This window comes from Teleopsis dalmanni, chromosome 2 (genome assembly GCF_002237135.1).
Source record: "Teleopsis dalmanni isolate 2A chromosome 2, ASM223713v2, whole genome shotgun sequence".
Lineage (NCBI taxonomy): Eukaryota > Metazoa > Arthropoda > Insecta > Diptera > Diopsidae > Teleopsis > Teleopsis dalmanni.
Window position 1 is genome coordinate 46984195 of NC_051847.1, and position 24303 is coordinate 47008497.

The 24303-nt window shown below is 28.8% G+C and overlaps 2 protein-coding genes across 2 annotated transcripts; both read left to right on the forward strand.

Annotated features, from left to right (window-relative positions):
* The first annotated feature begins 2250 nt into the window (after positions 1-2250).
* On the forward strand, positions 2251-15289 carry LOC119681192. Its single transcript, XM_038094304.1, has 13 exons — positions 2251-2428; positions 2497-2727; positions 2800-3458; positions 3526-3640; positions 3711-3901; positions 3960-4174; positions 6102-6288; positions 6352-6670; positions 6742-7704; positions 9188-9541; positions 9602-9754; positions 14270-14422; positions 14491-15289. The coding sequence occupies exons 1-13, from the start codon at positions 2252-2254 to the stop codon at positions 15004-15006; spliced, it is 4233 nt and encodes a 1410-aa protein (XP_037950232.1). The 5' UTR covers position 2251; the 3' UTR covers positions 15007-15289.
* A 5247-nt stretch (positions 15290-20536) lies between these two features.
* On the forward strand, positions 20537-24303 carry LOC119681198 (succinate-semialdehyde dehydrogenase [NADP(+)] GabD-like). The gene is made up of 4 exons (XM_038094312.1): positions 20537-21208; positions 21282-21570; positions 21646-21735; positions 22671-24303. Exons 1-4 carry the CDS (start codon positions 20918-20920, stop codon positions 23522-23524), a joined length of 1524 nt encoding a protein of 507 aa, XP_037950240.1. The 5' UTR covers positions 20537-20917; the 3' UTR covers positions 23525-24303.

Genomic DNA, 24303 nt, shown 5'->3' on the forward strand with positions numbered 1-24303 from the left:
CCCTAAAGAAAGTGCAACACTTCCCATTTCGTCGATTAGAAATTAAGAACCACTGCTCTATACAAAATTGATTTATCAATTTGTGATTTAGCCTAGAAGTATGCTCCAAAATTTTTGTATATAATTAAATTTTCTTTTGTTATTATTTTAAAAGTTAGTACATTATTGAAACTTAAGTTTAGACAGTACAGTACAGTAAAGAAAATATAGTACTTATTATTTAATAACCATCTTTATTGGGGAAACCGATGCTGTAAGAATTCAATGAATTTTTGGTGAAAATCTAGTTAAAACCAACGGTTCTTGCTGTACATTCTTAAGCATACTTAACCCTCGCTTTACCAACCAAATAAATAAATAAATAACTATCAATTTGAATGTAAAATCTTGTTATAGCTTAAAATTTTGATGGTATTTGCTGTTAATTGATTTATATGACGGAAATATTACACGTGAAATAATGTCTTACCGTTTTTGTTTGAAATAAAATACATATTTGACTGATGTGATTATCTTTCCAAACGCTTACTTGTGCTCTACATGAGCAAATGTAAGCGTTTGAGATAAAAGATAAAAGAGCATAACCAAATGCTGTTCAAGCAATACTTTCTTATGTGCCACATAAATCATCATCCCAATGGCATCATAGTCAGTAGAGACGTTCCTTTAAAATCGATCCCTCTCCTTATAATATGTATATATCGACACCTAATATCTCCTAAAAAAAAACAACGCCTTCCACGTGCAGCAAAATTTGTCGATCACACCCAAATGGGATCATGTTCAGTAGAGCTGTCCCTCTAAAAAACATTGGTCGATCCCTTTCTTCGTATTATGAATATATCGACACCTAATATCTCCTGGGAAAAAAAACGCCTTCCATGTGCAGCAAAAATTGTCCTATCTTAATTGAGATTAGGATATAGCAATGTGTCTAACAATTACTTGCCACTCATAAATATACTAAATCTCAATGTGTGCCCTAACTGCAACTTTATAGTTTTGATGACGCCTACCTGTTTTCAGATTCAAATGCAAACACTAAATTGAGTCCAATCGAACTTTGAACCTGCTCCATTGAAGTAGCTGGGTTTCTTCACCTTTACTAAAGTTGACTTCAATTGAAGTCCTCACTTCATTCTCACTGTTAAACAATCCTATTCTCTCGCTACCATCATCTAGTCTCATCCTAACCGTACACGTATTTGTAATTCCTTTCATGTAATCTACTAAATATGTTATATCTCCATGGATTTAGAACAACAACATTGACGGTATTATAACTAATAAGACTGTATTTATTGCTTATAGTACCGTCTCTGTTGTTGTTGTAAATTCGTAAAGATCTATCGATCAGATTACATACTAGGAATTACAAATACGTATACATGGGTTAGTATGATGTTAGATGACGGTACTATGTGTTAGATGAAGCGAGAGGAGATTATTGTTTAACAGTAAGGGTAGAGTAGTGCGAACTTAATACTTATAACATTTGAAGAATTTTGTCATCTTATCCTATAGTAAGTAAGTAAGTAAGTAAGAGTTTATTAATTTATCGCTATTACAGATATGCTTTTATAATACAATGATCCTAACAAAGAGTACATAAAATAGATAGATAGATTAATTAGATTATTTAAGACAATAACTATAAAGTTGCCTGTCTTACCTGTCTTACCTTACCTTACCTTACCTTACCTTATCTTATCTTATCTTATCTTATCTTATCTTATCTTATCTTATCTTATCTTATCTTATCTTATCTTATCTTATCTATCTATCTTATCTATCTATTTATCTTATCTACTTATCTTATCTATCTAATCTTATCTTATCTTATCTTATCTTATCTTATCTTATCTTATCTTATCTTATCTTATCTTATCTTATCTTATCTTATCTTATCTTATCTTATCTTATCTTATCTATCTTATCTTATCTTATCTTATCTTATCTTATCTTATCTTATCTTATCTTATCTTATCTTATCTTATCTTATCTTATCTTATCTTATCTTATCTTATCTAATCTTATCTTATCTTATCTTATCTTATCTTATCTTATCTTATCTTATCTTATCTTATCTTATCTTATCTTATCTTATCTTATCTTATCTTATCTTATCTTATATATTATTTGTTATATTATTTGTTACATTCAAAATAGAGTTACAATCAATTTAATTAAAATTGTTTTAAAATTATTATTGATATTAATATTCTTTTTTATTTTTAGTTAAAGATTTAAAATGAGTTTCCATAGCCGAAGTTCAAGCGAAATAGAAGTAATTCAATATCGCGATGTACTGCCAGTATTCATCAAAGACTTTTTTATGGACTTTAATTTTGCGGATGTCAAACACAAATTTAAGATAAAGAATTTATTTACAGAAAGTGACTTTATATCACTAACTGAAGACTTACGGGTACTATAAATATAATAAAACTATATTTTGTTAAGTTTTAATTGATAATTTTCCTGTCATTTATATAGAAATCACCCAAACAACAAATTCTACAGCTTTTTCACATATTATGTTCAAATGAAAATCTTATACCAGATTTTTTGGATTTGATCGAATACGAATACAAATGGCTTGTTGACAAGATTAAATATGAACGTAACACACCAAGTAAAGAGACCTCTCATTATATTGACGTTAGCAAATCACTGCGCAGCAGATACCAAAATCACACTGAGTTTAATGTACTTCGCATAGAACCAGTAAGTATATTAATCAGCAAATATTATATTTAATTAAACAAATTTTTAATAAATTTTATATTGACTTTCTAGTATACAAAATTACGAAATGCGTTAAGACAACTGCAACCACACCATAAAGTTGTATTGGTTGGAGAGTATGGTTTGGGTAAAAAGTGGCTGGCCCTTGATGTTTGTTACGAATATACCGTGCTTCAATCAATGAATTTCAAAATCTTTAGATTTGATGTTAGCAAGTGCAATAGTCCTGAGGAAGATCTAAGAGTCTTACAGGAGTTTTATATAGTTCTAGAAAATACCAATTATGTAAAAAGTTACGATAGCATCTCTAATCATATATTGGATCTGCAACAACGAATTAGACAAAAATTAACAAGAAATGAGTATAAAAACTGTTTAATCATTCTGGAAAATGTGCAAAACGCTAAATCATATCAAGCATTCAATTTAGGCTGTAAAATGTTGATAATAACACGTTATAATGCAGTGAGTGATTCACTTTCATCTAAAATGAATAGAATAATTGATATGGAAAGAAGATTAACACAGAATGAGTTCTTTTGCTTGTTTGAGAAATATCTTAATCGCAATCGTCGAGAGTTTCCATCAAATGCAACAGATATATATGAACACTGTAAATGTCATCCGTACTTACTGAGCATAGTTGCAAAAAATATGCGACAAAAATATTTTGATTGGGCGTACTGGATACGTAAGTTAAAATGCAATGGGTAAGTAGTATGGAATTGGATTAAGTAAATTATTTTATAAATGATTTTATTTATATTTTCTTTATAGATTTTCTTCTGAACTTACAGCAGTAAAATGGTCTTTCGATGTATTGTCTGAACAAAATTTGAATTTATATGAAACGTTTTTAATCTTTCAGCAAAAAACATCTATTCCAATTAAGGTATTCCAATTTTATTTTATTTTTTTACATAAATAATTACATTATATATTCTATATATAATCAATTTTAGTTACTAGCCGCTCTTTGGGATAAAACTGAAACTGAGTCCGAAGACATAATCCAAACATTCCATAAGTTCTCTCTTGTCCATAAGGAAGGAAAAGAAATCACTATACCATATATTTACAATTTATATTTAAAGCAAAATGTAAAAGACTTAAATGAATTGGACTTACATAGAAAAATCATCGATTATTATGAGTAATTATTTAAAACAAAATCACTACTAAATTATTAGTATAGCTTTCTTTTTTTTTAGGGTTGATAAAATTTTGAATCGCAATGATATCGACTTCTGTGATATAAAACATGACAAATATTTTTTCGAGAATATTGGTTATCATATACATGAAGCAAAACGACATGATTTATTTCAAATATATTTTGATTTTAAATTTTTGGAACAAATTATAAGAACCGTTGACTTAGCATATACTATCGCACTTTTGAAATGTTACGAAAATGAAATCATAAGTAAGATTTTTTAATATTTATATCTAATATTATTTTTTTTTTTTTTATTAGCAAAATATGTATTTATAAAGTTCACACTAATTATAGTTATAACGTTTTCAATTGCCAAATCTAGATTTACTCTCAATCAGACACTTTTTGTTTTAATTTTGTACCCTATTCTGTAACATATTTAGGGTACTGTCATTATTTGACAACTACATTGGGTAGTCAGTATTACTCAAATTAAAAAAGTAATTTAAACCATATAAAATTAATTCATTCAATGTTTTTTTTATATTTATTATTAAATTTGATATCTTATCAATACAAAAAAATACGTATTTCCAGCAGTTTTCATCTGTCCATAAGTTTACCTTGTCAGATTTAAAAAACTTCAAAAAAAAAGGCTTTTTAATCAAATAAAAATTAGAATAAAAAGAATAAAAAAAATATAATAAAGAATATTTGTTAAAACATGTGTTCACAAAACCCCAAATATAATTTTCGTAATTTTTGCTAGCGCCATAGTAACTGTTACTTGCTCCCAGACGCCGGCGAAAAGAGGCGTGTGGTTAACCACTCGTTTGGATCCCATAGTAATATAATGATGAAAAGACGAAATAATGGTGACGAGAAAAGGAGAGCAGTCTTTCAAATAAATATCAAACTATTCTCATTTACTTAAACTTGTGTTATTCTACTATTTATTACAGATATTTCATCATAAAATTTGAAGTTAGAACTTACCTGGTACTTAATGGGTTAAATACAAAATAAAACGTTTATAATATAAAAAACTAGGCAGTTATATAAAAAGTGTGTTATGCAGACAGTCAAATTACAATTCTCAATACTGTTACTGCTATTTTGATAGCATTATGGTAGACAATCAAGCTATTTTTAAGTACTTGAGTTCAGTTCAATTAACGTCTACATTTATTTTCTTCTACCAACGAGACGTTAACACAATTCAATATGTTATATATTATAATATATATATTTTTTTCTTCGTATTCTCGATTGCAGAGATATAGGTGACAATAGCAAGACAGAAGAGCTGGCTAGACGAAGAGCCTCAGGTATTCATTCCGAACATGGTTTTAACAATTTTGGGTATATGTCAACTTTTTTTTTTATGACATAAACGCAGTACCTGAAATATTTAAAGCGTGAAATGTGTTTCAACTGTCATATAACATAAACAACACGAGAAAAGAGTCAGAATATTTTCGAGATATGCCTGTCTTAATAAGCGTCTAAAATCCAGTAAGCCCCACCTAATACTACAACACTTGCTACTAAGTTTTGCTTGCGACATTTAACCGAAAGAGTAAATCTATTACCAATGAAGTTAGTACGTATAGATTCAGCTGCCCTCACCAATTGAGATTAGCCCCTTCAACGGCGGTATATTGGTGGCTGTGGTTAAAACTCAAAGTTACGCAGGTAGAATGACTGTATTCATTTACTTTTATTCAATGTGGAGTAGCATTTTCCAACCGGGTACTCTGACCCAAAAAACAGTAGATCTAAATTATATCTAAACGTATAGCTACAATTCGTACCGGCAAAATACCTTGGAATTTCAATAGGAATGTTTATCGGTGTATTAATCTGTTATATGTCTTAAGAGTACCATGGTGTTAACCCTTAACGGCAAGTAATCATGTTAGAAAACTATGAACTCTGCATTTAAGAGTAATTTTGTTACTCTGACAAAATATCTAATATATCTATATAAACTCTATATCTATACGAGTTTTAATAATCGAAAACTTAAATTGTACTAAAAAAGAATCTCGAGTGAAACCTTACCATAGATTTAGTTATTGAAAACGCTTATAATTATAAAATACTTATAGAAAGTTAAATTTTATAGTAATAATTTGTTATATGTCCTTACATCCATTTTTATTGAAACAATTGTTTTATTCCAAAATTTTAGATTTAGATAATCGTAAAGAACAACTTCTACACGAATTATATGCTTTTTTGCCAAAAATTGAAGAGAGATTAACTGCTTCAGCTTATACTTGCCTTCTTCAATATGCATTAATGGCAAACGGTGCAATACGTGAAAGTGCGTTGAGGCAAGTGGAGTTATATCCAAATCGTACTTGGTTCACAGAAAAGTATGTATTTATAATGAAAATAGAAATGAACTTAAATTTTTATTTGAATAAATAATATTTCAGCGGCTTTTTCCATCAACAACGACAGATTGTCAATTTGCCAAATGAGGCAAAAATGGTGCATATACTAAAGCATTATGAGCCAGATATATGTATTGTCGTTTGCGAGAACAATATCCTGCTATTAGATGTTTCTCTGGAATGTTTAACTGGTCCTATATCTTTGACTAATGATGACAACAACCATTCGCCAATAATTGAAGCGCGCTTATTTCGTAAAGATGAATTTCTGCTTACACTCAATAGAAATGGTGAATTGTTATTGTGGTCCATTGCAGACGACCGTCGCCGGGCTTTTCGTAGGCCTAGCACCAAGCAAAAGGTTTATAGTTAACACATATATTATAAATTTAAACTAATAGGAATATCATTTTATAACCACTTATATTTTAGATTAATCCAATAAAATGTAAGCAAATCACTAGGCAGAGGAATTTGTGCAAACAAAACATACGTGATATACCAATTTATATAAATGGCAAGATTGTTGCATTTGACGTTGAAGTTGGTGCAAGTACCGATAATATCAATTTGCATGTCGCTTGTGATAGTGGTGATATATATTTTTTTAAATGGAATGCTTATGACAAAGAATTTGAATATGGTAAACGTCCCATACTGCGAACCAATATTCGAGATATTCGTTCGTTTTGTATATTAAAAAAATACTATATGCTGCTTAATGCTTCAAATAAAATTAGTTTCTGGAATCTTAAAGATAGTTCAAATGAAGATGAACCATTTTATTGGCCGGTACAAGACACGAAACTTGTATGCTACCAAATTTATCAAGACGATGGTTATAGCAACATAATTTTTGTATTTGAGAACAAGATTCTATTATTGAGCTTTAAGAATGAACACAATTTCTTACTTAAGAATGCGATGCTTAATGAAATTTATACGTACAACGAATACAACAGCTATATTACCTGTGCCAAAATTTCACCCGATAATAAATATTTAGTTTTGGGTACAAAACGTGGCCTTATTGTCTTAAATATAACTTTCCAATTAGAAAGGTTTGAAAGCAATATAAGCGAAATTATTCCATGTGAAATGTTTCGAAGAAATGTTAGCGAAACTATCTCATGTGTTGATATCTACGCGTCAAATGATCGTATATATAAATACGTCATTATTTGTGGCTCAAAGAATAAGAATGCTTTAAATCTTTTCGCCTTACGTCAAAATTTAAAAGGTTCACTTGAATGGGATCACGTAGATACACATGATAATAGCGATCAATATAATACACTACAGTTGGAAGCAGATGTATATTTAAGAGGCCGCAGATTATTTGATATTACCAACGAGGATGGCACAGTTCTTTTGGCTGTTGATTCAAAGAACAGAGTAAGTTATTTAAGTGTATGATTTAAGGTATAATTTTTTTATTTATTTATTTGTGAATTAATACTAACACTAATTTGAAATTTGATTACCTCGGTAACAGTGTCACAGCAACAGTGCAAAGATACTTGGTACTTGTTTACCGAGTTCATTACTTCAGATTGTGAATGCCACTTATTCTATTTTTGTTTTCCTTTTCTTCTAAAGCACTATTAAACAGTATGTTATGCAGAGTCATTTTATTATTGCAACGTATTATATATACGAAAAACTTACTAATAAGCAATCTTAATATCTCAATTCAGGAGTTGAAAGAAGCAACTGTGTACTGTGTTTACCAAAATGAAACATACGGATTTGGATTGTATTACAGACTAAATTTATTTGAAGAGGTTAGAATATTCTCGCGTTAGGCATGCCTGTCGTAAGAGACGACTAAAATCCCGGTGCCACGCCGACACTTGTATAAGAAGTGTACATGGTAGTAAGTGATCCGCTTGCGACATTTGACCAGAGATGGATATATCTGGTAACTCTGGGGTCAGCGGCCCGCAGCTTCGGCTGTGCTGACCACTTGTGGTTGCACTCGAGAGGATTGTTGTTAAAACCCAAAGTCACGCTGGTAGAATAATTCAAGTATTAGTTTATCATTCATTCGGCGTGGAGTGCGTATTCATCACCAGTTGCTGTGACTCAAAGATCAGCAGAGCTTTAAATGGGCCTCGCATCAAACCGTAATGAACATCGTAATGTTAAGCCTCCATAGCATAGAACCTTATGTTAAATAACATATAGATCTAGATGTAGACTAAATTTATTATAAGCTAACAGAAGCTTACAAACTAAACATTTTGTGCAATATAACTTTCTTTGTCTAAGCTACAATACTATAAATATATATATTATTTATATATATAACATTATGTATATACAAGCTCATAAACCATAAAATAAATAAAATTTCTGCTATTTACTTTTTATAAGATCTGCGATGGTTTTGTTTTTTCTTGTAAAGTGTTATGGAGCCCTTTTTGAGCATACAATTTAAGAGAGCATTAAATGTGGCAATTGGTCTTGATCACGCTAGATTGCTAGCTAGGCGTATTAATGTCCAACTCAGTTAGATTCCTGTGCACAGGGACATCTAGTATAGCCCTGCATTTTTATTTTATTTTAAAAAATCTCTCTTAGGGTTATATTATGTAGAGTATATAGGCTCGTTATGAGCAAAATTGTTATTGTTTTCAATGCAAATTATAAAATTGAGAATGAGAGAAAAAACAATATGTCATGACAGCCAAAGCTATCTATCAGTAATAAATCTCAACATTTGTGTGTTATAGAAGCAAATTATTACAATTTCTGTGACACTCTGCATAACATGAATTTTCGTCAAAGTGACAATTTTTGACAATTTTTTTTTTAAAATATAATAGATATATTATATATAAAAATACGATTTATATTAATTTAAAAATATTAATAGGTACATCAAATACCAACAAGTTCCACAAAAAATTGGTCGGTTATATTACCTTCTATATCATCGTATTCGATCACAGCTATAACTGCTGTAAAGCAAAAGATTTTCATTGGTCATGAAAATGGTGCTATACAAGATTTATCCAGCGAAACGTATGAAACTATCTTCAATCAAGCGGTATCGTATTTACAATTAGTGACTGAAAATATACTCGTTGCATCGTCAGTAAAGGAAGACAAAACTTACGTCAAATGTTTACTTTCGGAAATTGTAAAGTATCTCGACAGTGATACGAAAATCAGTTTTATGATATTAGAACGATTTTTACTGCTTGTACATAAAAACGGTGTTATAACGGTAGGTTTTTTATTTGTTCAATATTTATTCTAATTAATTAACATTTTTTATATTTATTAGATATTGGACGCTGCCAATGATTTTATTCCTATTTCATTCCAGGGCATTTGCTATTTAGACGATGTATATACATTCGAATCGGGTCCTATATATTTAAATGGTTATGATTGCATAAATAATTTTTTGTTTTTGGCAATAACTAATAATATTTATGTAAGTATGAAATAAACAATAATTTTCTATAACTTTAATCTTTATGTCAACACGCGCACAGAATACTTGAGAATAAGGTACTGATTCGAGCCTAATGTATCTTAAGTTTTAGGTGATATCTTGACTACCTTCAAATATTCAATAGCTTACTTAAATATAGTTTTGTATACGTTTTCTACGATTTTCTTATAGTGTATTATAGTATAGTAGTAAATATACTTCATGTATTATGAAATTATATATATTGTCTATACTGAACAAAGCCTTTTGTCATATTTCTGGTAGTAGCATGATTTCACTCTCCTAAAATGTTTGTTCTTTCTTAGCCAAAAACTGATCCCATTAATTTGAAGCAAAACTTTTACCGTCTGACACATTTTGTACAGATCTAATTAAATTATAATTAGAACGTTCCAGATCACTAAAATATATTGGGTGTGGCAGTATATGTCATCTACTATTTAAAAGCGTTTAGTGAGTTACCAAACATGTATGGCGCCTCAAATTATATTGGTAGAACACTACATTTTTTTTATTGTTTAATATTGATCAATTCTATTTATGTGAATCATTCAGTTTGTTCAGCTGATAACTGTATAAGAATTGAAATTTCAAAACGGATGGCATTAGCTTTTTTAATGTATATAGTCTTCTCAAGTATACTTCACCAGTTTAACTTTATTGTTTTATAGTCTCTTATGCCTAACATTACTACAGATGACCCATTTCATGACTCAAGTGAAGAAGCGTTTCAAGTATGGATCATTTTCTTAATGTTTTTCATTTCTAGTAATGATAATCTCATTTTAAAAATTATCAAAAATGGAAAAATAGTTTTTTTTTTGAAATTTTAAAAGCAAATTTACAAAAAATTACAAATTTATTTAAAAATATGTGAAACCTTTATCTTGAATTTTAAGATTAAACCAAGTCATTTTAAATTATCATGAGGAATTATATACAAACAATTTAATCTCTCAACGATCTAATGTCTCTAATGTTAACTCCAAGTGATCTTTCAAAACCTGGTGCATCTTCAACATTAAAATTGCGGGATTGAAATTTTGCAAACCAGTTTCGTTCTATCAAAACATCTTTTACATACCCATAGGAAAATTTTGTTGTTTTTTCAACTGCATTATTAACTTTTCAATAGTACACAAGAAAAATTTGACAAAAATCTTGCTTCTTACTTTCCATCTTACTTTCCATAGCCCACCAATTAACAACTACTGTGTGAAATCAATTGATATTTTTCATAAACAAGCTTTGCTATCTATCTATTGAGGATATAAAATAATATTGGGGCTTAAGTGTGAAGCTGTCTGTTGAGAAAAAACAAAATTACTTTTCGAAAGGTCTAATATCATATTCCAAAAACTAGTCAAAATAAAGTTTTGGGTACAAAGCCACAAGTAATTGTTGAAATTACCACTTCGACCAGCACCTCTACAGTTGGATATATATTAGACTTACTTCTCTCAGTAACACCCAAACACAGCTGAAGGTGTGTAACATACAACAACTTTTTTTAACTCTTTCATGTTGTTAGGGGTCTTATAAGAGCACACTGGGGGTCGTCTGTTGGGTGTACGTTATATTCTAAGTGTTTATGCGTTGACATAAAGGTTAAATAAATAATTTAAATAAGAAATAAAGAAACAATATATACAAATATTTTATTTTATATTTATATTTCATATTTTTAGCTTTTTTAGCCGCAATTAAAGTTTTATTAAAAACCAAATATAGATCCATGTGCGATCATATTCAGCACAATTGTGCGCAGATTTTAGATAAAGGTTGAAAAGGTAAAAAAGCCAAAACCATTGTGTTCATTTAAATGTATATTGTGTAACATTTACCTTCAGTTGCAGTAATTGCAAAGTTTTTACATATCCCAACTTACACTCACTCCATAAAAATAGTTTCACCTGGAACTTCTTCACAAATTGCCTTTTAAATGTTTTTATATAGAAGCACGAAATTATAAATTCTAAAATTGCAAATTTTATGTAATTTTACTAAAAATATTAACAAATCAGCAATACTACAACTTCACATTGAAGTAATTAGCAAAAAAATTAACAACGGCTTATATATGTTATATATTAGAAATAATTGATTTTCAAATTGGCCCATTTCAATAATATATAGTAAATGTACTTAATCTAACTTTCTGTATTCAATGTTATTTAAACTTAACGCACTTTAATTAGTTTTCTTTATTTATTATTAATTAGGGTGTCTCATATAAGAACTGCGATTATATCTGGGCATGAACAAAATAACAGATACACATATGAACTACAGCTTGACGGGTAGAACGAGATAAACTCTTTCTAGATAAAAGCTTTATAAAAACTGTAATATATCTTAATACCCATACTTATGACGTTTTCGATTGGTAAATCTGGTTTCAAAACAGATTTACTCTAGATCTGTCAAACTGTGTTCTCCAATCGAACATTTTTAGGATATTTTAGGATACCCTGTTAATTTCAGTGTAATCTTGCTACTCTGTTAAAATATCTAGTGTATTAGAAATCAATCTTGAGTGTTATACATATTGCCCTTTTTACCAATAGAAAATGAAAATTGCACTAAAAGTGCATTAAAAGAGCATTTCGATTGAAAAAGTTACTCTAGATTTACCAATCGAAGAGCCATTATAAAGAACTTATAAAGAAACATTAAGGAATTTCAATGCCACCAATTAATATTAAAGAAGCAATTACTATTATTAATGCAAAAAAAAATCAATTTAATAATGGATTTAATGCAAAGAAATATTAACTTGTAGCTACTTTACTTTCACTAAAATTTAGTTGAACCCAGCAGGTGTTAAGAAACGCATTTCCTATCCATTATGTTCTCAAAGATGTGTGTAAAGAATATCTTTGTAAAGCCGATATAAAATGATCTATGTTGATACATTGTAGTATCCGTTTGCAGTACTTATTAAATTAATTTATCTTTACTCCATCGGTCCAGAAATACTTATCTTCAGTATCTATCAAATGCCGATAATCAAACCAATTTTTCGCACCTCATAGGTATCGGTAATTTTGTTCATGCGTAAATATGTAAATTTTTGATCTTGGTATATCTGTATAGTAGTAATTCACCGTATCTAATATATGTTATTTTAATATATCTTTAGTTTTTGTATATAATTTTATTACGTGTTTTGTGAAATTTGGAAAGTTATTTCGTATGAAAATCCTTCAACGGTTCCAATTGCTGTATATAATATCAAACGCACCATGCTATGTATCAAACGTCAGACTACACCAGTGTTTAAAGACTATCAATATAAAACCAGAAATATATAGATATTAATGTAAACTGTTGGTAGTCACTCGACTATCCTACCCCAATTATTTCAAGAACTGTCTTAAGAACTTTAATGATTAATCAGCTTAGGACAGATATACCTTGCTTTAACATTCAGCAGAACTTGATATTACTCTCTAATCAATAAATTTTAGTATTATTCTATCAATGTTGTGACAATGTACTTCTAAATATTCCTTAAAGAGAGATACTCAAATAAATGGCGTTAAACAAAAAACCATTTGTAATAATTGTAGAGAAAAAGGACTGTTAATATTTCCTGCAATGGATTATTGCAAATAGTTGACTTATTCTCAATTTCTTTACACTCGTCCTTTCTGCTTTCTATTTATTTTCTTTTAATCTCAGCTATCAGGAGTGTATGTGACCTACGTTGACTGAATTGGATTTGCTTTTGGATCTTAACATATTTAGCCATTCAGTTCAGTAGCTTGAACTCAAGTCTTTAGACATGTTTAGCGTATTAACATTGAATATTGCAATTGATGTTTCCTCGAAGGTGAACAGATCAGCTATAGAAAAATCTAAAAAAAATTAGTTCAAAAACACTACCTTGTGGAACGCTAGAGTAAATTTTTTACAATCTTGATATTTCCCTAATTACCTTAAATTGCAAAGAGATAGTCGCTTAATTATATATGACTTTTATTCATTATCACTTCCATTAGAGCAATACATTTTGTATTTCTATAGTAGCCCATCATGTTAGATATTTTGACATTATCTCTTAAATGAAGCAATACATTTTGGACTTATATTGTAAGTCCATAGAGCAATACATTTTGGATTTACATAGTAGCCCATTAAGTTAGAATTTTTTCAAAACTTCTGTAGAATACCGAGGAATGTACATATTCAATATGCCTTCATTTGTTTCATATAATGTGTGTTTCTATAGACTCCATCGATTTGTTTAATAGGTCTGTCTTGTTCTTTAAAGGTAAAGATGTTTCGGTGCGAATCAAATAGAGGTTTAAAAATTGTAGTAAAACTATGTTATGATATTAATTTTACAATATATTAAAAAGTATATATGTATATTAGCAATAACTTTCCAAATATTAATATACATTAGCTTATTTTAATTGTGTGATTAAGAATAAAATGAATAGAAATTTAATAAATTTTTGAAATATTATATGAAATATATCTTTGCAGCTCTATAATTTTCACATTATGAATGGTAATTTGGAATATAATTTTCATCAGATACTAAGAAGAGATTCAAGTTTTGATGGTAAAGTAAATTGTCTGGTTACTTCAAAAGATACTAACTTCATAGCTCTTGGTCTGAACACTGGTGACATTGAGGTAATATTAATATATTTTAAATATTTCGAATAATTTATGGATAACAAATGGATTTCATATATCCACAGGTATATAAAGTAACCAATAACAAAACATATGAACTTCTTTCTAAACTTGAAACGCATAAAAATTGTATTTATGATATGAAGTTCTCGCCGTATGGAGATATGCTCGTCAGTTGCTCCGAACAACTCTGCTTTTGGAGCATTAAACATATTATTAACAATCCGTTAATGAAAACGCAAAAAAGGCGTAGCTCTCGTTTCACATCCCAACGCAGTTCCGATGTTGAGGAAGTTGATGCCATGAGACTGGATCTTTTCAAACGCGAATTAACAGCAAGCCCTTGGGCAAATAAACAAGGTAGCTCGGATAAACCAGAATTATTGGCTTGCATCAGATTTAGTGGTAAAAAGGCTAATAAATTATTTACAAATGCAGATTTTACAGAATTTCAAACTATCGACGATGAAGGTGTTTATTATCATTTGAAGTTATCAGACATTTGTGAAACTGTTCAAACATCGATTAGAAATGATTATAATTACAATTTTGAAAGGTTAAACTCTGGTGTTTTTTCGTGACATATAAGTCGTAAAAATAACTCCAACAATTTACAATTTTTTTCATATATATTTTTTATGATCTACTATTTTCTGTTCTATATTTGTTTGTTCCATTGTGCTTACATTTAACCATTACCCTTAGGTATTCATATTATAGATAAATAGTGTTTTTTTAGAGATAACCGAAATATTCACCAATAACAATTACACCTACGAGAAAAATGTATAATTGACTCAGAATGCAGAAAAATTATCATAAAAGTAGATGTATATGCAAGTATTTTTTCCTGATTTTGGTTTGTTGAATACCTTAAAAGTATGTTCTATTTTAATAATATATTTTTGTCTTCTTATATATTTAAAAACTGCCTCTTTTGTCCAAATTTATTCTTTTTTTTTATATTTACTATTAAGGGCTTTTTCAAAAAAGTTCTTAATATCAAAAAACAATCAAAATTATTTACTAATTATTGTATATATATATAAATATATATGTAAATTATACATATATATTAAAAGTTATTCAATCAATCACAATCATAAAATATATATAATATAAAATTATGAATTGTATATAATATACCATATATTACAAAATTATCCATTAAGAAATATCTTGTCAGATTCTTCACTGAAAACCCTTCAAGAATTGTGCTCAGTTTGGCAGTTTAAAATATACTGAATAATACTTCAAAAGAAGACGTAATAAAATTTAGTATTTAACTTTAAGTAAAACATATACAGGATGATTAAAATCTCATGCCATTAAACATAAACACACTGGATTGATTCCTCAGATTAAAACTGTTTTTTATAACATTTTTTATACAGCTTAGTATAGTTCTAAATTTAAATTCTGGGATGATATTGCAGCGGTCTTTCTGCAATTAATATGCCTAACCACAGACTTGTCTACGCACATATACACATGCACAGTTCATGTACATAAATTTTCAACATCCAAAATTTATTTGGTGTGATCTTAAGCATGCTTATTAGCGTATTTAGGACTATTGAACCCAAATACATTGGATCAGTACCACAAATCAAAACTAATTTTTAGAACAATTTCCGCCTCTCTTAAATAAAAAAAAATCTCATTATATAGATATACCGTAAAGATTTAAATCTTATAGTAAATATACTAACAATTTACAAGATAATCATGTTGGAAGATTAAAACCACCTTTTAGTGAATTTGGTCTCAGCTGTAAAGAAAAAGAAAAAAGTACTTACTCACTAGGAACTCATTTTCTAGATAATCTTAGTCAGTAGTGAGACTTCTCGTTGAAGATCACCTTGCTTTAATTAAAGGCCCAGAGGTTCTAAATTTTTTTGTTTTTTAATGTGCAAAACAATGACCCAATAGCCCTAAACCAACGAGTAACATAAAGTAACTTTGCGTTATTGAAAGTAACTTTGCGTTTTTGGAAGTAACTTTGAATTATATACCTAATCGCATATTTGTTTATACACACATAAACATGCACAATTCATGTACATAAATTTTCGACATCCTAAATTTATTTGGTGTGAACTTAAGCATGCTTAATCGTAAAAGACAATCCATTGATATCAGGCAATATTTAATTTTTTGTAATAAAATCAAGACCATATCTTTCAAAAATTAATTTTATTTACTTAATAGGTAATTAACTCATAAAATTGATCAATTAATATGTTAGTAAAATATATAAGGTGATATCGTAATATTGTATTGTAATTCTAATACGTAAATTTGAAATTCTAAAAAATAACTATTGATTAATTAATTAAATTAAGTTAAATTAAATAAAAATAAGACTTCCATAATTTAATAAGTTTATTATTTGCTTAAGTATATCAATTTGTATGTGTGTAAAATATTTTTATAATAATTTTAAATAATTCTTATTAAGGTATAATTCATTAATAGGTAAATGTTATACTATGTTTAGACACAATCTTAATTTCATAAAAATCTTAATTTCAACTTCGTTTCAGCAAAATGAAGTTTCAGTTTTAAGGTTAGAACAAAATTAAGAAAAATGGCATTAATTTCGTTGAAACGAAGACTGAAATTAAGGGGCATTATAAATTTACCTAGATACAAATGGTGTTTGGAGCATGTAATTTTCAACATTCGATTTGTAAACGAAAAACATATGATTTCCTTTATTTGGGGCAGTGTGAACACTTTCGAAATTAACTTAACGAAATTAAGGAAACTTAAAATTTACGAAATTAAGAAAATTTGGCTGTCTGAACATTGTATTATATTATTAAATATGATAAAACCTTTAATATATTTTCTATTTCGCAATATTTATAACGATCTTTTATATATATATATATATATATATTCATTGATAGATTCATTGAAACACTCACAATATCTAAAAAAGCATTTTTTTTTAAATATATATGCATATATATATAAATCTAGAAATTTACATTTGTTATATTTTTTATTTCGTAAGTTTTTTTTTTGTTTTGTGACTCAACCTTATATTATAACTAAACATAAATGTCATTCCCTAAAAGTAAACAATTCTTTTCAGATTCATTGAAACACTAATAATATTAAAAAACAAACATTTTTTAAAAATTCGTTCGTGATTAATTCATATAATTATCTTGAATGTTATAAAAAATAATAATTCAAAGTATTATTAATTTCATTTCAAAACAATATATACAAATAGTAACCCCACCGATAGAATAATTTTTGTAGATGCATAATCTGTTCCATTTTATAGTTTTCCAAAAATAATAAACATTTTAAAACAAATCCATATATTTCACAAAATAATTACTTTTATATTTATACAAACACTCAATGGCTTAAATTTATTTCTTATATTGGACTCGTATAATCCAGATTAAACCTTTTGCCTCAATAGACCTAAGTGAATCCTTAAGATCGGCGTTATTTGTTGTTCTAATATGCACTTCACACTATGCGAGTTAATGTTCATTAACTTATCAACATAAAGTTATTGCTGTTGTATATTTGTTTGTTGTTTTTAAACTCTCTTGCAACCTTCTAGTGTAAAAAGGAAAGAAAATGCGTCTCACATTTTACTCAAAATTTATTCAATTGTCTCTGCGAATAATGCGAATAATGTTCACTTATATTTTTAAGTGCACTTGCTCTGAGAGCAAATATGTGAATGCAAACCTTTTCTGTGAGAGTCGTTAAGTTTGTGGTGTAAAGCACATGTTGCCTGGACTTTTAAAATAAATTCAAAACTTATATGAATCATTTAAAATTCTCAAGTGAAGAGACCATTAAAAGTAAAATTAGAAAAGTTGAGACCATTTTACTTTTGTTAAAGTTTTTTCTATGTGAGTTTTAGTAACAGAATCAGAAACATCTACAAGCTTCTATTAGAAAAAAATTAAAAATAACTTAATAGATTATTAACATTATTAACTCAACAATACGTTTACACTGTCATAAGTAACTCAACAATAAATGCAACAATCAGTATAATTTTTCATATGAAATCCATGCAAAAATGTGCTAATAGTGTTCGATAATTGTAAGTGTGAGCATTAGAAGAATTGTGTTTAAATTAATTTTTTTTTCTTATCTGTTATCAATACATATAATTACAACATTTATTTAATATTATTAATATCTTTATTAAAAAGTATTTTAAATAACAAATGCATTTAAGAACAAAAAGCCACATATGTATAGGTATTAAATTAAAGAATTCTAATCTATAGATATTATTAAAATGTATAACTGTAAAAATTATTATAATTTTTAAAAATTAAAAATATATTTTATTTTGATAAATTAAAATTATGTGCCAATTTGTGCTAAAAGAGATTATATATTTTTTTAAAATTATAATTAAAATAAATTATGTAAACTTAGAAATATTTGTACTTTTAAATATTGTGTAAACAAATTTTAATAAAATTTTATTAAATAAATTATTATCTCAAATTTGAGAAACAATAATATGTCTTGTATTTTAGAGTTATATCCTTAAGTAATGCTTTCATATTTTTAATTTTTATTATTTTATTCCATTGAAATTCCTTAGTAAACTGGTACTTGTTTAACTAGTAGAGACGTAAAAATAAAAACACCAAGGTAATAGATAATAGCATATTCACACTGTCTCATTTATGCGGTTTTGCTCATTCTAACCACTAATAAGATGATTGACCACACAAAGATCTTTTATATAAATAAGCTCATTATTTAGACCTTTATGTTTATGTTATGTAGAACTATTAACACTTCCACATGAAGGCATCTATTTATTGCCCATTGTAATTGAGATCTTTAATCATTTGGTAACTTCAATTTTTATTTATTGAAGAGAATAATGCTAAAAGAGGCATGTATCAACACTTCTACTCGGAGACCATTTATTGACCATTCAATTTATATTTATTGAATAGATCAACGCAAAAAAGAGACATGCATCAACACTTCTACACGGAGCCATTTATTTATTTCCATTGTGATTCAAGCTTTTATTGATATGTTGATCTGACTTAATATATATATATTAAAGAGATCAATGAAAAAAGGGACATATAGCAACACTTCTATTTGTAAACATATATTTATTGATTATTGTAACATTGTAACTTTTTTTTTAGTAGCAGATTTTCATGGAACAGCTTTGTAGAAAATCTTGGTGAGAACACAAGTGCAGCGCAAATAAATAATTCAAAAATTTAAATTCAAACTAAAACAGCTGATTTACACATCACACAAATTTTACTTGAAATAAAATGTACGAGTGAAGTATGTGTAACATTTTCAAATTTCGACAGAGATGTTACGCGCTCTCAGATGCTCTCATTTACTCGAAAATTTACTATTGGAACGCACTTGGGTATACATACTGTTACTCATAGTTACTACGAGTAGCTCGTGGAACAGACATATTATTTTAAATAAGTTTTTTTGACTATTTTCAGAATATAATGTTAACCAGTATCAATTTTTATTTGACACTCTTTTTTTCGAAAATGGAAACCTGCTTTTTTTACATTGACTGCATTAATTATGATATAAACCCTTTTCACTTCACTCACGTCTGCAATCATTGGCCAACTTTGCTTAAATATATATATTCAAACATTCAGTGTATATATATATGTATATATTTGGTAAAGTTTATCAGTAATTTTTATAGTGTTGGCTTTTGGTGATGTTGGCTGGCGCTTTGACTTTTGTCACTTCAATTATTGAGAATGTATGTAAATATATATATATGTGTATATTGAATGAATAATGTTTATTATTATAATTATTAATATAAATAATTGAAGTAACAAAGGTCAAAGCGCCAGCCAACATCACCAAAAGCTGGCACTATAAAAATTACTGATAAACTTCACCAAAAGCAGCAGAAAAAATAAAAAAAAAATATTGGTAAAAATAAAAATTACTGATAAACTTCACCAAAAGCAATAGAAAAAATAAAAAAAATATTGGTAAAAACCCCTTATAAACAATTTCTATAATCTATATAAATTTTTTTCTGTTTATAAAAAAACTACATACATTTATCTTAATCAGCACAAAGCATTTGCAAAACAAAAAATATTTATTGATAAGCAAAAGAAAGCAAGGCATAAAGCGAAAAAGGCAGAAACAAAACAAAATCAGCTGATATTCTGGTATCAGAAATTTGTGTGCGGCCGGTGCATTTGCTTTGGGTCGCCAATTATTTAAATTAGTGAGAGCACAAGGAAAATTAATTTAAATCAATTTATTTTAATCAAAACACAAGTCTATAAAGCGATAAAAAAGCAAAAATTTAAATTTTTTGATAAGCGCGATAAGTGAATATTGTTCTCAGCAAAGTTCAGCAGATTCGCAAAAAATCGATAAATCAAAATTATACAACGACACTTAAATAGTGTTTATATTTTTTCCAAAAAACAAAAATAAACGAATTAAAAACCAATTATGATACGTAAAGCAATTACAATTCCACACAAACTATTCGCGACGGTCGCCAAGCCCGTACCCATGATGAATAATCTGCTAAAATCGCAGGCTTACATAAATGGCTGCTGGGTTGACGCCATTAGCGGCGATACGTTTGAAGTTAAAAATCCAGCTACAGGTAATGTCATCGGACATGTGCCGAACATGAATGCAAAGGATGCTCAACTTGCTATTGATGCCGCTAAACGAACATATGAATCCGATGAATGGCGTAACCTGACAGCCAAACAGCGTTCAAGCATGCTTAAAGTATGACAATCCTTCTATTCCCAGACAAGTCAAGTTATTAAATTTAATAAAATCCATTAATATTTATTTACAGAATTGGTATAATTTGATTAACGAGCATTGTCAGGAGATTGCTGATATCATGACGGCAGAATCTGGCAAACCGATTACTGAATCAAAAGGTGAAGTTGCTTATGGAAATTCTTTTGTTGAGTGGTTCGCTGAAGAGGCACGACGTATATATGGTGAAATAGTTCCTAGTTCATTACCAAATCGCGAGACTATTATTATGAAGCAACCTTTGGGCGTTGCGGCACTTATCACACCCTGGAATTTTCCACTTGCAATGATAACACGTAAAGCTGGCGCCGCCATTGCAGCAGGTAAACTTATAAGATTGACTTGTTTTTATATATTGTATAATATTTATTTTTTTATTTCCCTATTAATCTTAAAAGGTTGCACTGTTGTGATAAAACCAGCAGAAGATACACCATTAACCGCTCTTGCGATCATAGAGCTCGCAGAGAAAGCTGGCATACCAAAAGGTAATTTCTAACTTAGAAGTAATTTTTAATTAAACTTATATTAGAAAGTGTAAGACCTATATCTAGTAAATATCAGTTGTACAAAGAGAGAAAATCAAATAGATTGTCAATAATACTTTCTGTCTCCAAAATACCCAGAATTTATAAATCTCAAAATGCACACTTGAAATATTCCAAAAAAATTCTTAAAAATAAATAAGAAAATTAAGAGAAAATAAGAAGAATAAGAAAATAGTTAAGGATGTTAAATTCAGCATAGATCCAAGTGAAAGAATCCATTTCAATAGAAAGAAACCACAAGTTAGAGCTCAAATGTATGTGAGCATTGGGGCATGAAAACAGGGCATGTTATGTAGAGTAAAGCTACTGTTGGGACGTATATATACGTGACTATATATACGTCCCAACAGTTATTATTGTTAAGCTATATCCTGACCTCAATTGATCAAGGGTAAGAAGTCTTTTATCTCCAGACAAACGCCGTTTGGTGGTAAATTCAAGTGAAAGGTAAATTTACGAATTTAAAAATGTCGCTGATTTCCTTCCTTCATCATATCGCTACAATTAATGAAACGTGGATGTATGGAAACATTGACTGCGGACGTATTTATAAGAGACAAGTAACTTTTCAGTAGAATAACCTCAATTGAGTAAAGTTCCTGCTGCACAAGCAATACGTCTCTCAATTCGGAAAAGTGCCGAAGCATAAATTGATACCTATGTGTCTTCTTCATATAAGAGCATTAAATAGGCTTCTCCCAAAAAAAGTATTATACCTAAAACATTGTTTGAGATTGATGTCACATTTCTATAGCCTTCATCTTTACCTTTAATTTTATATATTATTTATATTATCATCATTAGACAATATTTTTAATTTTATTTCAATATTTTAAAATAATTAAAAATTAAAATAATTTTCCAATCTCTTCTAGGCGTCATAAATGTTGTTACAACAAATAAGGCGGCACCTGTTGGTGATCTCTTCTGTAAGAGTCCCGATGTACAAGGCATCTCTTTTACAGGCTCAACTGAAGTCGGTAAAATGCTTTTCCGAAACTGTGCTGATGGCATTAAACGCATATCACTAGAATTGGGTGGTAATGCACCATTTATTGTGTTTAATTCGGCTGATGTGGAAAAGGCAGTAGATGGCGCAATGATATCTAAATTTCGTAATTGTGGACAAACTTGTGTGTCATCCAATCGTTTCTTTGTACAAGAAGGTGTTTACGATCGCTTTGTTGAGTTAATAAAACAACGTGTTGAAGATTTGAAAATTGGCGCTGGTGACGGTGATGGTGTGCAAATTGGTCCACTAGTTAATAAAATGCAATTTAATAAGGTAAGTGGATTTGTGGACGATGCACGTAAACATAATTCCAAAATTATAACTGGAGGTAAAGCGCTACCAGAACACGGTGAACTCTTCTATGCACCAACAATTGTCACAGATCTAAGTCCAGCTGCAAAAATTTACACTGAAGAAGTGTTTGGTCCAGTTGTTTCGATTATAAAATTCAAAGATGAGCAAGAAGCAATACAGAAAGCCAATAGTTCTCGGCGTGGTTTAGCTGGTTACTTCTATAGTGAGAACTTACAACAAGTATTCCGAGTAGCCAAACGACTTGAAGTAGGTATGGTCGGTGTGAATGAAGGTTTAATTTCTGCAGCTGAAGCACCGTTCGGTGGTGTTAAAGAGTCCGGTATTGGTCGTGAGGGCAGTCATCATGGTATTGATGAATATGTGGAAATAAAATACATTTGCATGGGCAACTTGAAATATTAAACTATTTGAACCTGAACATTAGACGCTGTGGATTAAGTATTTATGCAATTTATGATTTTTGTTTTTAAAAAAAAGATATTTAAATTTATTAAGCAACGTTTCACAACTCCTCAGTGAATAAAAAGGAAATAATATTTTAGAATTAGCCATTTATTTTTGAATGAAATATACATACATATATTGTGTTATTTATTTGCGTTTAAATATTGCATATCTAAGCACACATTTATTTGTAATTTATATTTTGCGTAGAGGTTTTGAGGTTAATATTACAACTAATTAGAAAAATCTGATTATATACTCAGATCTGATGTTATATTTATAATTCCTAAATCTTTGGGAAAATAAACAACCCTGAGTTTCCAAGAACCATAAGTAATTCTTAAAATCAGTTACTGTTGCCCGTAGAAGCTATATATCAACAAGGCTGAATCTACGAAGAGCATATGTGAAGGAATATACTTCTTAAAACAAATAATTTGGGATAAACATTTTCAAAAAATTTTTATTTTAGGTTATTACCTACAAATGACCCTAAAATATTCTTACAGAACTAAAATTTTCAAATATCGAACTACAGTTCTAACTATCTATACACTTCAATCAAGTCAACTATTCAAGCACTTGGTCAACATTAACGAATAGCTCAGGAATAATTATAACCACTTCTAGAACACATGGATTATATCTGTACTATTGATGTGTATGTTTTCAGTACATAAATTTATCAGAATATGCATTTAAATAAATTCTAGATCATAAATAATTACATACCTATA

Coding starts and splice junctions, on each gene's coding strand:
- LOC119681192 (XM_038094304.1), top strand. CDS start 2,252: ATGAGTTTCCATAGCCGAAGTTCAAGCGAAATAGAAGTAATTCAATAT. Junction 3,641..3,710: donor AAACATCTATTCCAATTAAG/GTATTCCAATTT, acceptor AATCAATTTTAG/TTACTAGCCGCTCTTTGGGA. Junction 3,902..3,959: donor AAAATCATCGATTATTATGA/GTAATTATTTAA, acceptor CTTTTTTTTTAG/GGTTGATAAAATTTTGAATC.
- LOC119681198 (XM_038094312.1), top strand. CDS start 20,918: ATGATACGTAAAGCAATTACAATTCCACACAAACTATTCGCGACGGTC. Junction 21,571..21,645: donor TGGCGCCGCCATTGCAGCAG/GTAAACTTATAA, acceptor TAATCTTAAAAG/GTTGCACTGTTGTGATAAAA. Junction 21,736..22,670: donor GAAAGCTGGCATACCAAAAG/GTAATTTCTAAC, acceptor AATCTCTTCTAG/GCGTCATAAATGTTGTTACA.